Source organism: Astatotilapia calliptera, chromosome 1 (genome assembly GCF_964374335.1).
Source record: "Astatotilapia calliptera chromosome 1, fAstCal68.1, whole genome shotgun sequence".
In the NCBI taxonomy this organism is placed as follows: domain Eukaryota; kingdom Metazoa; phylum Chordata; class Actinopteri; order Cichliformes; family Cichlidae; genus Astatotilapia; species Astatotilapia calliptera.
In genome coordinates this window covers 18124820-18137686 of record NC_137422.1, presented here as the reverse complement: position 1 = coordinate 18137686, position 12867 = coordinate 18124820, and the positions used below count along the sequence as shown (strand labels likewise).

General features: G+C 40.4%; 2 protein-coding genes across 3 annotated transcripts; one reads left to right on the top strand and one right to left on the bottom strand.

The window, feature by feature from the left end:
- Window positions 1–3096: 3096 nt before the first annotated feature.
- Window positions 3097–7732, bottom strand: LOC113021290 (uncharacterized). 2 transcript variants are annotated; one of them, XM_080293291.1, is made up of 7 exons: window positions 7591–7732; window positions 7204–7262; window positions 4977–5067; window positions 4246–4520; window positions 4083–4141; window positions 3916–3955; window positions 3097–3813 (listed from the first exon to the last, which is right to left on the bottom strand). In XM_080293291.1, exons 3-7 carry the CDS (start codon window positions 5063–5065, stop codon window positions 3689–3691), a joined length of 588 nt encoding a protein of 195 aa, XP_080149417.1. In that variant the 5' UTR covers window positions 5066–5067; window positions 7204–7262; window positions 7591–7732; the 3' UTR covers window positions 3097–3688. The 2 variants fall into 2 exon arrangements, with proteins under 2 accessions (XP_080149417.1, XP_026021659.2); XM_026165874.2 differs by lacking the exons at window positions 7204–7262; window positions 7591–7732 and adding an exon at window positions 5764–5958.
- A 3573-nt stretch (window positions 7733–11305) lies between these two features.
- LOC113021282 (BTB/POZ domain-containing protein KCTD12-like) lies at window positions 11306–12867 on the top strand. Its single transcript, XM_026165861.2, has one exon. The coding sequence runs from the start codon at window positions 11440–11442 to the stop codon at window positions 12235–12237; it is 798 nt and encodes a 265-aa protein (XP_026021646.1). The 5' UTR covers window positions 11306–11439; the 3' UTR covers window positions 12238–12867.

The window sequence follows — 12867 nt, the reverse complement described above, 5'->3', positions numbered from 1 at the left end:
GTTCCCTTGCGTTTTAATTAAACTATGAAACTCCTGAAATCCCTCAATCAAGAGTTCTTGCTGCCGAAAAATACCGAGCGCGCTCCTTCGACATTTTCGCCGACCAATCAGAGGGTTGCCGATCAATGTTTCTACTATCGATGCGTAGCCCCTTTTACGACACCCAGTGATCTCACATTACTTCATCCAGCTGTACTAATCGTCAACAACAGGTGTGTTCGAAGAACCGGAATAGCGAGCTCAAAGTTAGCGCGATGATTTGATCTTGGATGTGTCATTTGATCTTGGATGTAGTAAGCGAGGTACGAAGAACGGACCCCAGGATACAAGTTTGCATGTATCACTGGTTGACTTGGCTTCATAAGACAGTGCTGTCTCCTCCCAGCATCCACAGGCGGCTAGGAGGGTTGTAGTACACCAACCAGACGTCCTTCCACCTCCACCTCTTCAATTTGATAGCTTCAGGCTTGAGCCCACCATCTAATACTACGCATCTACAACAAAAGGGGGGATTATTTCTTTTTTACTGTAACATGAAAGTATGAAAATCATTTCCAAAAGGCTGTTAAGTAACCAGTATGCTGAAAGTTATGTCTCAGTGATAAATGTAATGATGAACAGAATCAACCATCTGAGATTTCCCTCATCCCTGGATGATTGATGCACAGGCTCTTTCATGTTCCCTTCTCAGGTTGCATCTGGATTTGTTTGACATCTGAAAAAAACAAACCAGAATTATGACTCATTAGTTTTGTGATTTAGAATATTTGTAGACTTTTGAACAAGTGTGCCCTCTAGTGGGCACTTTGGCTGAAGCTGTGTATGTGATGTATAAAAGTCAGATAAACCTGTAAATACCTTTAATTATCTGATACTGATTTTCAGTCAGTTGTTAATCAATAATGTAATTAATAATCAAAATTACTTCGTATAAGAAACAGTGAGTCCAGTGTAATTCATCTTTACCATTTGCAATCTGTTCTAAGAATGAGGCCTTGATGAAAATGATTACCTTCACATCATCTATGACAAAACAACAAAGGCATCATCCCTGTGTCTCCTTCACTGTAACAAAAACAGCAAGTAGGAAAGACTGAAGCCACTATCTCATGTATGCCACCTCACACAGATTTCTGTGGTTAGGAAGTTGTGTATTTAATCATCTGTAAATGTGTGGTAAGAGTGTGGTAAGATTAGTGATCACGTCCAAGCATCCGGTTATTTACTACATCAGAGTGCAAAGATTCACTGCTGTTAAGTCACTTCTGTAGTTGGCGTTGATGTCAAACATCTGCATGTGTTGTTGTTTTGATTCAGAAGTCGGGGCCTCTGCTTCTCTCCTCATTGATCTTTGAAGTAATGCATTTTCTGCCTGCATGTTTTTGCATAACATGGATTTTTTTTTTTTGAAAAACTTCAAAAACAATTCATGTTTAATTTCATTTAAGTTTTTTTCTTTAAAAAAATGATTATGTCTTGTTTACAGTTTAATTGGTGGATCTGTGGGTGTGTCTTTGGAGCTTCAACGTGCCAGCTCAGTCTTTAAATTGTTAGTCTGTCACCTGCAAATTAATTTTGGTTTTAGGACATTTATTGTCACCTAGTTAATATTTGAAGAAACCCATAACTGCACTCTGTTTAAAAGCTGATTTCTATGTCATGTGAACTAGTCACATGAACTCCTGTTAACTTTATTTGTTGATGCTGAACTGCAGACGCACACTTTGACTCATATTGATACACTTTATTGGTATACTTTCCACTATTGTCGAGCGGCTTTACATAATATTCTTTGCACTACTGTACATGTATGTGTGTCTTTACTTGTATAAAGTTGTGTGTGACCCTAGTTTGTCCCTGTGCTCATGTTGGTTGTGTCTTTTCTTTCTCACCTTCTCTCAAGCTTACTTCTGCACCCTGATGCTCCTCAATCAGCTCTAATGGATCTTCTGGGTGAATGAGGCAAGTTGTGTAAAGCACTTTAAGTGTTTTTAGTAGAAGAGCACATGAAAGTTTACACAGCTGTGAGGTTGAGCTCTCCAACCACTTCCTAGAGAACATGACGGATACCATTAAAAAAGAATTTTCAGTGCCATGATTCGACTGTTACTGAGCCCCAAAAACAGAGCCAGATGGTGGGATTCGTGTTTTCAGTATTTGTTTTCAAAGTGCTGCTGGGAAGAGGGGGAGCTGGGTGGGTCTTCTTTGAGACGGGAGAGGTAAGATTTCCAGATGAGTTATATAGTAGCAGGTGTGTAGTTCTACAGAGAAGATAATATACAAAAGTTACTAAAGAGTAAACGCAGAGAAATGAAGACAAGAGACAGAGCCCATTTACTACCATGGCAGGAATACAAACTGGTGGAGATCTATCACCACAGCTCCTAAATGCACAGCCTCTTGATTTCAAACTACCTGCAGATGTGAGTGGATGAGCTAAAGGAAGCAACTCCACACAGAGGTGGAGACCAGAACAAAGCTGCCTCAGACCGTCCAATCTGGCCCAGTCCCTGACTTTCACTCATTTAGAATTTATACATATGACTCAAAAGTCATGCCAACTTACAGGAGGTGACACCATTAGTCAAGATAAAGGAAAAGAAGCTTTGTTTTGAAATTAACAGAACTAAATAAAATGAGTGTAGAAGCTTGTTTCTGTTATCAATAAGTCCAAATTTGGGGTTATTAAATAAAAATTTCCAGTGAAATCTGCAAAATTCATCCATCCATCCATTTGCTACCGCTTATCCCTTTCAGGGTCGTGGGGGGTACTGGAGCCAATCCCAGCTGTCATGGGGCGAGGGGCGGGGTACACCCTGGACAGGTCGCCAGTCTGTCGCAGGGCTAACACACAAGGACAGACAACCATTCATACTCACATTCACTCGCACATTCACACCTAGTGGCAATTTGGATTATCCAATTAACCTATCCCCACAAACTGCATGTCTTTGGACGGTGGGAGGAAGCCGGAGTACCTGGAGGGAACCCACGCAGACACGGGGAGAACATGCAAACTCCACACAGAAAGACCCCGGCCTTATCACGCTTGTTTAATATACACTGACAATTAAGAATACCAAAAGACATGAAAAATTTCTTCTTCTTAAAATTTTATTCGTGTTGTTTTAAAAATATCTCTAAATTTCCAGTGGAGACAATTTAGAGAATTTTTATGTTTTACAAGAAATTTAATTCAGTCCAAATGAGTTCCATTTGAGGGCCAATTCACAATAACACAGCGCTTAACAAAGTTAGTTGAACATCACCTAATGTAAGAATTTGGGGTGTTCTTATTTCTATGACAGGTGATGTAATAAATTTGTTAAGCACTGTATATGTAGAGTAAAAACCCTACAATATAAGAGAAGAAAAACCCCAACAATCAGATGATCCCCTTTGAGCAAGCACTTGGCAACAGTGGAGAGGAAAAACTCCCTTTTAACAGGAAGAAACCTCTGGCAGAGCCAGACTCAGGGAGGGGCAAGCCCTCTGCCACGGCTGGTTGGGGGTGAGGTGAATCAGACTGCAAACATCTTAATCAGACATGTCTTACCTGGTAGGATGGACATTCGCTTGAGGAAAAAAATGGGTTAAATGGACATTTTTTCCCTTATACAATATTTAAATATGTGTTGCAGCCTGATTCACTTTCACATTTTTCCTCTCTTTTCTTTTAAAGATGGTTTCATGGGAATTTGGTTGTGCCAGCTTTCTTTGAACTCGAAAGCTGCGTAGACACGAATCCTCGCAATTTCCCCACTTGTTCAGTAGATGCAGCGTGATGTAGCGGATGAAATCTACACTGTGGTCCTGAGAGACAAAAAAAAGATGGTGATTATTATGAGGGAGGATATACAGATAGCAAAGTAAGAAAAGTCTATGTGCATGTGTCTAATGGTAGAGTGTACTCACGGGTATCCTGAATGTCTTGTACCTGCCTGTCCACCGAGTACTACAATTGAGAAGAGACCATTTACGTTTACGTAACAGCTTTATGACAATATTAAACTGGCATTATCTAAATAAATTTTCAGCAAAAAAGTACATTTCATATTATGAGCCTCATATGTTTTTCATACCTCACTCATGAACGGGGTGGAAAAGTCCATTTTCAGCCCTCTAATACTGAAAATCAATCCTGGTGTATGAAGAGAAACACAGAATAAGAAGAGAAGCTTAATCCAGAAGAAAAGCACATAGTACTAGAAAGACTGTAATTGTTTGTGGAAGGAGATCATTCACCAAAACACAAGGCCAGCATGAGGACCAAAAGTCCCAATGCCTTGATGGCTCTAAAGAGACCTCTGCTGCTGCCACTACTGTAGTCAATAAAATCATCAGTGGTGTAGTCCACAGTGTCACAGTCATCATAGTTGTAGTCCACAGTGTCACAGTCATCGTAGTTGTAGTCCACAGTGTCACAGTCATCGTAGTTGTAGTCCACAGTGTCACAGTCATCAGTGTTGTATTCAACTGTGTCTTGGTCGTTATTGTCAGGGACTGGACGGGGCTGTCGCCTTTTAAAAATTCAGAATAGAAAAAACAAAATCATGTAAGAAAAAATGTACATGGAGGAACAAATGGATTATGATTACAAAACATGCATCTATGTCGATCGTGGCTCAAGAGTTGGGAGTTCGCCTTGTAATCGGAAGGTTGCCGGTTCGAGCCCCGGCTTGGACAGTCTCGGTCGTTGTGTCCTTGGGCAAAACACTTCACCCGTTGCCTACTGGTGGTGGTCAGAGGGCCCGGTGGCGCCAGTGTCCGGCAGCCTCGCCTCTGTCAGTGCGCCTCAGGGTGGCTGTGGCTACAATGTAGCTGCCATCACCAGTGTGTGAATGGGTGGATGACTGGATATGTAAAGCACTTTGGGGTCCTTAGGGACTAGTAAAGCGCTATATAAATACAGGCCATTTACCATTTACCATTTATGTCAGTGGATGACAGCAAAGAACATGTAGACCAGCACTAACCTGTGTAAAGTCACCTTGTAGGAGATTAACGGCTCTCCTTGGCTGCCGTAATAGCCATTAGACTGAAGTCTTTGGCTTCTTCTCAACATGGCTGTAAAATGAAAGGGAAACATGGGGTTAAGTGAGTCTCTAACACAAAGCTTATCAGACTTCATAACTATGATTTGAGCATGTTTCCATCAGAAGCAACTCTGTGCAAATCAGTGCAGATTCTCTTAGATATAAACTTCACGGTGCCAGTTTGTTTTGTTTTTAATGAACAGAATAATATTTGAATCACACCCATATATGAAATGCGCTCTTAATACAGAATTTTATTTTTCCAGTGTCATATTGTTATGATTCATATCATAGCAACAGATCACAACATTTTCTTGTTTTTCTTGCAAAAAATCTCTTTCAAATGTCAGTTTGTTTGTTCACAATGTAGTTTTTAAAATTCAGAAAAAGAGGAAATCACCACAGCGGTAAAGAAAAGCTCAAAGCAACTAAATGAATTTGGCCCAAAATCCTATCAAAAGGTTTTAAGAATTAAAAACTCTTTGTTTTTATAGTTAATATACAAAAGGAAATCAATTTTTATCAGACAAGCTGCGTCTAACAGGTAAGCAGTAAAATCACCTTTACAGTAGAATGTAGCTACTAAAAAGTGCTTTTCTGACATAATCAACTGGATATCATTTTTAAAATGTTTAGATTTGAAACACATATATTAAAAGTAAGATGTGAAGCCAAAACATACTCTGTTTTTGTACTTGCTGATTTTTAGTCTAAAGATTGCACTTACCTTCACTTAAAACGAAAGTTGAAGAAACTGAATCGCTAAGTGTGCTTTTCCGTAAATTTGGACGTTTAGCGCTTCTCACTGAACTCATCTGAACCAGAAAATTTAGGTGCAGAAGAAAAATTTCAAACCGCAGCTTTTTCAGCGACGTTACAAACAGACACATGCACAAATCGAATATGACGCACGCGCGTTCCATAAGAGCAGCACTTCGTGTGCGCACGCGCAAAGGTGTGAGCGTAGATCTGTTTTGTTTTTTTTAATGAAATTTGCTCGAAATTTACCTTTCCTTCTCAGTCCCTTTATAAACACCGCATCATATTGTCAAAATTCATACAGCACAACACATGCGCTCACGAGCCCATGTGCAAAGGTGTGTTGCAGTGAATGAAGGAAACTTTTCCATATTCACTGTCACTAATTTGTTTGATTTTGCTGTGAGAAAATTGTGACGTATATGAGAATGAGGGAAGACCACGGTCATTTAAATACGGTATTAAAGTGTAATGAAACTGTTTCTCAGAGGGAAAGCGTGGTTTTAGGAGACTCGAGCCAAACGTTAGCGGGCATCATTCTAGCTTATAATCAACAACGGATCCAAAGGATCCGGGCTAGATGAGCTGGGAAGCGACCGATCCAAATCGGGTCCAGTCATGATCTGTTCCAAACTCGCTGTGCAAGTGGACTCCGATCCGGACCCGGGTCGCGGATCCGTTACAGAGCCTGTAATGTCTTATTTATTTTGGTAAAATACGTTACTTCTTTTAGGCCATCTAAAACATCTTTATTGTTGCAATTTCTGCTATCCTCTTTGCCAGATTACTCTTAAAAAACACTTTTTCTCATGGTTCTCCCTGTTTAGTTATAAGATTTTATGTTTCAAATTACCATAAAATCACAGCAGACAAAGGGTGAAAAAACAACAACATCTAAGCAAAGAGAAAGACTGCTTAGTCAGTCCAAATCAAAAGTTCAAGAGAAATGCTAGAGTCTAAAGCAAATAATCTTCTGTGTGAAGTTAGACAGGGAGTTCACTGAGCCCAGAAGATATGGGGAACAAGTCCAGGAAGGAATCAGTATCCGGCAGAGGTGTAGTTTCACATAAACACAAAGTGCAGTCAAATGGGTTACAGATTATGTTGAATCACTGTTAATATGATTGAGGAAAGGGTCAGAGATTTCAACAAATTCAAAAGTGTCAGCCAGATGATAGCGAACCTCTTCAATACACAAACGTGCAATCCTGTCACATAGCCAAACCCTAAACAAGGGGAGAGATGGTGATTGCAGGCTCTTTTAGCTACAATCATGCTGGCTTTCTGAAGGGGACGATGTTGTTATGTTTTAAAGAAATTTAATTCAGCCCAATTGAATTCATTTTAAGTAGGGGCAATTCACAATAACACTGTGCTTAACAAAATTAGCTTCATATGTTTTTCATACCTCACTCATGAACGGGGTGGGAAAGTCCATTTTCAGCCCTCCAGTACTGAAAATCAATCCTGGTGGATGAAGAGAAACACAGAATAAGAGATGAATAAGAGAATATGAGATGCTTAATCCAGAAGAAAGTGTTGTAGTCAACTGTGTCGGGGCCAGAAAGGGGCCAGAGATGTCACCTTTTGAAAATATACATGTGTATTGCAGTTGTTGAAGAAAACTTTTCTACAATCATTCCTGTGTCCCAAGTTAAGTGTGTTTCAAATATTAATAAATATTGTTCTTTTCATAAAATGTGGTTATATTTGTTCAAATATTTAGGGTACTTATATTAAAGATGATTACCCTACCACCCAGTCACCACTAAAGCATGGTGTTTAGCATTATTACCTCACAGCAAGAACGTCCTGGGTCAAATCCACCATCTAGCCAGAGCATTTCCGTGTGGTAAGCATATTCTTTGTACTCCAGGGTCCACAGTCCAAAGACATGCGGTTACTGGAATTAATATTAATTTGTGAATGGTTCTGTGTTGGCCCTGAATTGCAATAGCAGAAGAAAATGGAAGAATTAATCGCGTCATCTAATTAGGCACATTCCTCAATCCTTCTTTATGGTGTTAGAATAAAAATCTGATTTTGGACATGTGGGTCTAACAGGACAAAGATGGTAGAAAGACGTAATAACTGCTGATGTAACTGCATCTAAACACCTTGAACCCATTTTGCTTAACCCCACAGCTACAATGAGCAAGAAAATCAAGATGAACCGCTTCTTCTCTAACTGTCCACTAGATGTCACTCTAGTCCAGAGTTTGAAACTGGCTTTAGAGAAAGTAGGGTGACAAAATGAAGCTTTTCCTGTAAAATCAAGAACTTTAAGAGCCAGGAAAGCTCATGTGCTCTCAGCAGCAAGAGCCGGACACTTAGAGAGCTGTATTCAAAAGTAGTAGTTTGTTTAGAAAGCTGATGGTAGAATTTCATGTTTTCATGTATAAAAACCTGAAATCTATGTTTCATGCTACATAACATTTATGTAAAACAAAATTTAGTGCAACATTATCTCAACTGGTCTTGATACTGTACATTATGTGCATCATATTTCTGAATCTTTGTGCTCTCTCTCAGATGTTGCTTATTCCCAAGAAACTTTATGACAACGGTTCTTTTCAGCAGCACAGGTTGATCTGAATCAGCAGTCTCTCCTATGAACAGTTTGTGTGTCAAACAAAATTCATTATCTGAGATATCAGACCAATTACATCTTCTTCTAAGACTATGTGCAATAGTGTCAGTGGTCGTCCTCTGAAGTAATAATGGAGGGTGGACTGAAATATGGATACAGCCTTCGGCATGCTTCGAGACTACATCAAAGAGGTCTTTGGTCCTAAGCTGAAATCAGTGCAGCGTTTGGGCTTATGTTGGTACATCATTTATATTGAATTCCTGCTTAATTCTACTTTTAGTCTGGTAGTGAACACACCAAGACCCCAGGCACAAATAAACTGTCTCATTTTGGAACCAATTCAAGGATCGTTCATCAATGTAGACCTTTCCTGTTTTGCTTCAATTTCTTAACTGGGGAGGTCTGTAGATAACTTTAAATTCTGCAGAGTCCAGAGGAGAAAGTTCTTCTATGACAAGAAATCTACAAACTACAGCCACAAGCACCACTCATTTGAACAATGCTTTTAATGAAATCATATTTTTTAAACATCAAATTTACATATAATAATTACAAGACATATTTAAATATATTAAAGTTACATTACATAGGCTTCCTGCAGATGAATCCAGCTCTTATGAAACTACAAAAGCTGTTGAACTTATTTTGTGAGTGCAGCTTTTGAGCCAACATCAACAAGAGGCCATTAATAAGCAAAAAACAGGAAAAACAAGTGCTTGGGCAGAAGCCTCGGGTCAAACTGTTTACAGTTATCGTAGCTTTTTGTAATCATGCCACTTACTTTATGTGACAGATTAAATAAAGTGTTATTAATACTGTTGAGCTCCATGTAAACATAATGGAGTCAGAGGGCTGTTGTAGATGTCATAATAACTTGTTCATAAAAACAACTTGTCTGCTGCTGGTTCTCAATGATGGGGTATGAAAACCACTGGAGCATGCGGTCCCAGCTAAGCATACTGCTTGCACATATAAAAATAAGTTTTATCCTGGCCTTTCTGAATGTTGTCAGAGATATCAAAACATTTTTAACTTACAATACTTAAAGCAGTGTGTGAGCTGCAAAGGCATTAGAGCAGGTGATCACAACATTCACCATTCATTCACCTGCACGATGCCTAAGGCAAATCTTGTAAGACATAATATTTTGTTTGCGTAGCGTTAATAAAATAAAAGGGTTTTTTAAAAAAATATTGCTTCCCTTTTATGTTTGAAAGATGATTAGCGTACACCGTTTTACAGGTCTACTGGAAGTTAAACAAGCATCTAAATATGCTGCTTTCTCTGCTTGGGATCAGTTGTAAAATCAGCGATACAAGCTGAAGGCAGGGGTGCTTCCAGACTTTTTTAAATTGGGCGGCATGGAAGAAGCAACAGAAATGGGGGTGAGGGAGTAGCAAATCAGAATATTTCATAAGAAATAAGATGGATTATTATTCTGCAAAGTGGAAATAGTATTTAGACTTATACTTGAAACATAAAATGTACAATTCTACTTAAGTAGCTTAATAATGCACAAGTTGTACATTCAAAATAGATTTAAAGTACTTAACGTAAACACACTCATTATACAGAATGACACTTTTTATCTTAAATGGTGCTATATGCGATTGATTGATCTGTAATCATGCAATTAATGTGCAAAAAGAATAAGCGACTAAAGCTTTAAAATAAATAAGGGGGGCATAAGGGTGTAAAAGCAGAAAGTAGCAAAACAGAAATAATTAAACTATGCACAAAGTACTGCTGAGTTGATGTACTCATTTCCATTCATACTGGCCCTACCCATGCTCTCATCCAACGGTGTTGGGCATCGTAAGATTAACAGTGTTATAGTCCAATCACACTGACGGGGTGGGGGTGGAAGGGTGTAGAGTTTTTCCTGATTATCACTACCCCTTCAAGGGTTAAAAAAATAACCGTGTGAAAGCGCCAAAAACTCAGTTTTTTTTTTTTATAAAGCACTTTGTGATCTTTGTCTTGAAAGTTGCTATATAAATAAAACTTACTTACTTACTTTAAAAAAACTCAAAAAAGGCAGTCCCTGCAGACTTTTATGTTAAAACAGCAAACTTTAGAGCCAAATACACATGTTTACAGCCTGGTACAAATTGCACTTTTAAGTCTCTGTGCCAAATTCTCTACCTCAGATAACAGTATCAAGGTCTGAGTTGCATTAAGGCTTAAAATTTGCATTATTGGAGCCCTTGCCACTGACAAGTGCTGGACTCAACTGGACTGCTTCACTGTGTTTTTCATTTTGCTGCCTTTGGGCTTGTTATTATTATTTATGTATTGTAACTAAATATGTCAAATATACTAATTTGTGCTAACAGACAGTCTAAGAAGTCTGTACTGCAGCTTTGGTGTTACTTTGCAACAGCTGGCAAGTCTGAGCCTGTACCATGCACACTTGCAGCAAATCAAGCCTTCCAATGTTAACTGTTAGTATGCTTTACGCTTTCTTTCAAATACAGCCAGGCTTGGCTTCAACAAATCGAATCTGCCTCGGTGCTAAAATCGAGGCTTCAGAATGCAAGCCTACAGGCCAGTAGGGGTTTAAAAGATGACTATACTGATCTTTATACACTCTAGGAGATTTCTGTATTTTACTCTGCTTCTTGACTTCTTGTTGCTTATCTTGGGTGGAAAACACTTGCAAAAAGGGTTTATCTCAAGTCATTCGCTCCCAGTTAAACAAAGAACAAGTAGAAAATAGAAGAAAAAAAAACTTGTTGCTTCAGAGATTAAGATCGGTGTTAAACAAATAAACTGTGTCACTTTGCACCCCTGCTAGAATATCACAGATAGATATGAATCTAGGAAGTCGAGGCTTACATGCAGACCTTAAAAGCAGCATTCTGTTTTTTCAGAGCTTTCCGCCGAACAGTTAATGTCTCTGTTGGCCATCCTTTTCCTTCTCCTCCCACACAGCCAAACCAATATAAACATTTCTGTACAGTGAGGATACTCCCCAACTATCCTTCCTTGTTAGGTCGCCTAAAAGCGACACAGACAGACTGAGAGAGACAGAAGGGGGAGAGAGTGAGAGAGATGGCACTAACCGACAGCCAAAGTTCAACTTTTCCTGAGATAGTGGAGCTAAACGTGGGCGGCCAGGTGTATGTGACCCGTCTTGAAACTCTCACTGCGGTGCCCAACTCTCTCTTGTGGACCAAGTTCACTCAGAGCTCCCCGGCCGCCCTGCCGAAAGACAGCAAGGGCCGCTTCTTCTTCGACCGGGACGGCTTTCTCTTCCGGTACATTTTGGATTATCTACGGGACTCCGAGCTTTCCCTGCCGGAGTTTTTCAAAGAGAGGCGGAGGCTGCAGAAAGAAGCGGACTTTTTCCAGCTGCCCGAGCTGTCGAGGCGCCTGGCGACGGTGAGCAAAGACAGCTCGTACACGGAGGACAGCGGGGAGCCGGAGGAGGCTGAGCTCTGCAGCCCGGTCACCTCTTCTTCCTCGGACCGAACCCTGCGGTCCCCCGGAGCCACTTCCGGCTACATAACCATCGGCTACAGAGGCAGCTACACCATCGGGAGAGACATCCAGGCGGACGCCAAGTTCCGCAGGGTGGCCAGAATAACCGTGTGCAGCAAAATTTCGCTGGCTAAGGAGGTGTTTGGGGAAACCCTGAACGAAAGCCGCGACCCGGACAGACCACCTGACAAGTACACCTCCAGGTATTACCTCAAGTACAACTTTCTGGAGCAGGCGTTTGACCGGCTGGCCGAGGCTGGTTTCCACATGGTGGCCTGTAACTCCACCGGGACCTGCTCATACGGCAGTAATGACCCCGGAGAGGACAAGCTGTGGACCAGCTACACCGAGTATATCTTCTCCCGGTGAACTGGCAGGAGTGCGTACGGTTGACCCGGGGAGAAATGAATAGGTTACAAGGTTACAGTAGTTTCATTTCCATCCAAAAACTGTCGATTTGTCAACTTCGGTTTCTGTGTTCTCTGTTTCTGTGGCTCTCTGCTCTGTGCAGTTGGGTCAGGGTGCAGCTAGAATGAACTTTCTGCTATTTTCTTTGCTGGCTGCTTAACAAACAAAGACAGCGACCTTTCTGATGGCCCTGGGTCTTGGTTAGGGTATTTTTATGCTCCAGTTTGGCCTTCCTGATTTTCACAAAGCCTGCGTTGTTCTTAAGTAAATGTCATAAATTGCTCCATGGGACTGCAGACATGTTAGGAGCTCCTGTTTTTTCTCATCTTTAGTGATCTGGGCTGATATATTCTCGCTACTAGGCTATACTGCTGAACACCTTAACCATGCACATGCGCTGTAAATACTCTAATGCACCTCTTCTTGTGTTCTTCCTGTAACTCTCATGTCTATTTCGTGCATTGACAGTGAATTCCTTTCATGGGGTTTTTGTTTTTACTGGTTATGCTGAATTCCTTCAGACTGACTGTGCATACATTGCTGTAGATGTTTTCTCTGGTGCATCCAATAAAGTCTGACAGTGTAACAAGA

What these genes read in the sequence shown, in the direction of transcription:
- LOC113021290 (XM_026165874.2), bottom strand. Translation starts at nt 5,926, where the DNA reads ATGTGTCTGTTTGTAACGTCGCTGAAAAAGCTGCGGTTTGAAATTTTT. An exon ending in CCACCCCGTTCATGAGTGAG is followed by an intron (nt 3,956 to 4,082) that starts GTATGAAAAACA and finishes TCTCAATTGTAG; the next exon opens with TACTCGGTGGACAGGCAGGT. An exon ending in ACAAGACATTCAGGATACCC is followed by an intron (nt 3,814 to 3,915) that starts GTGAGTACACTC and finishes TTTGTCTCTCAG; the next exon opens with GACCACAGTGTAGATTTCAT.
- LOC113021282 (XM_026165861.2), top strand. Translation starts at nt 11,440, where the DNA reads ATGGCACTAACCGACAGCCAAAGTTCAACTTTTCCTGAGATAGTGGAG.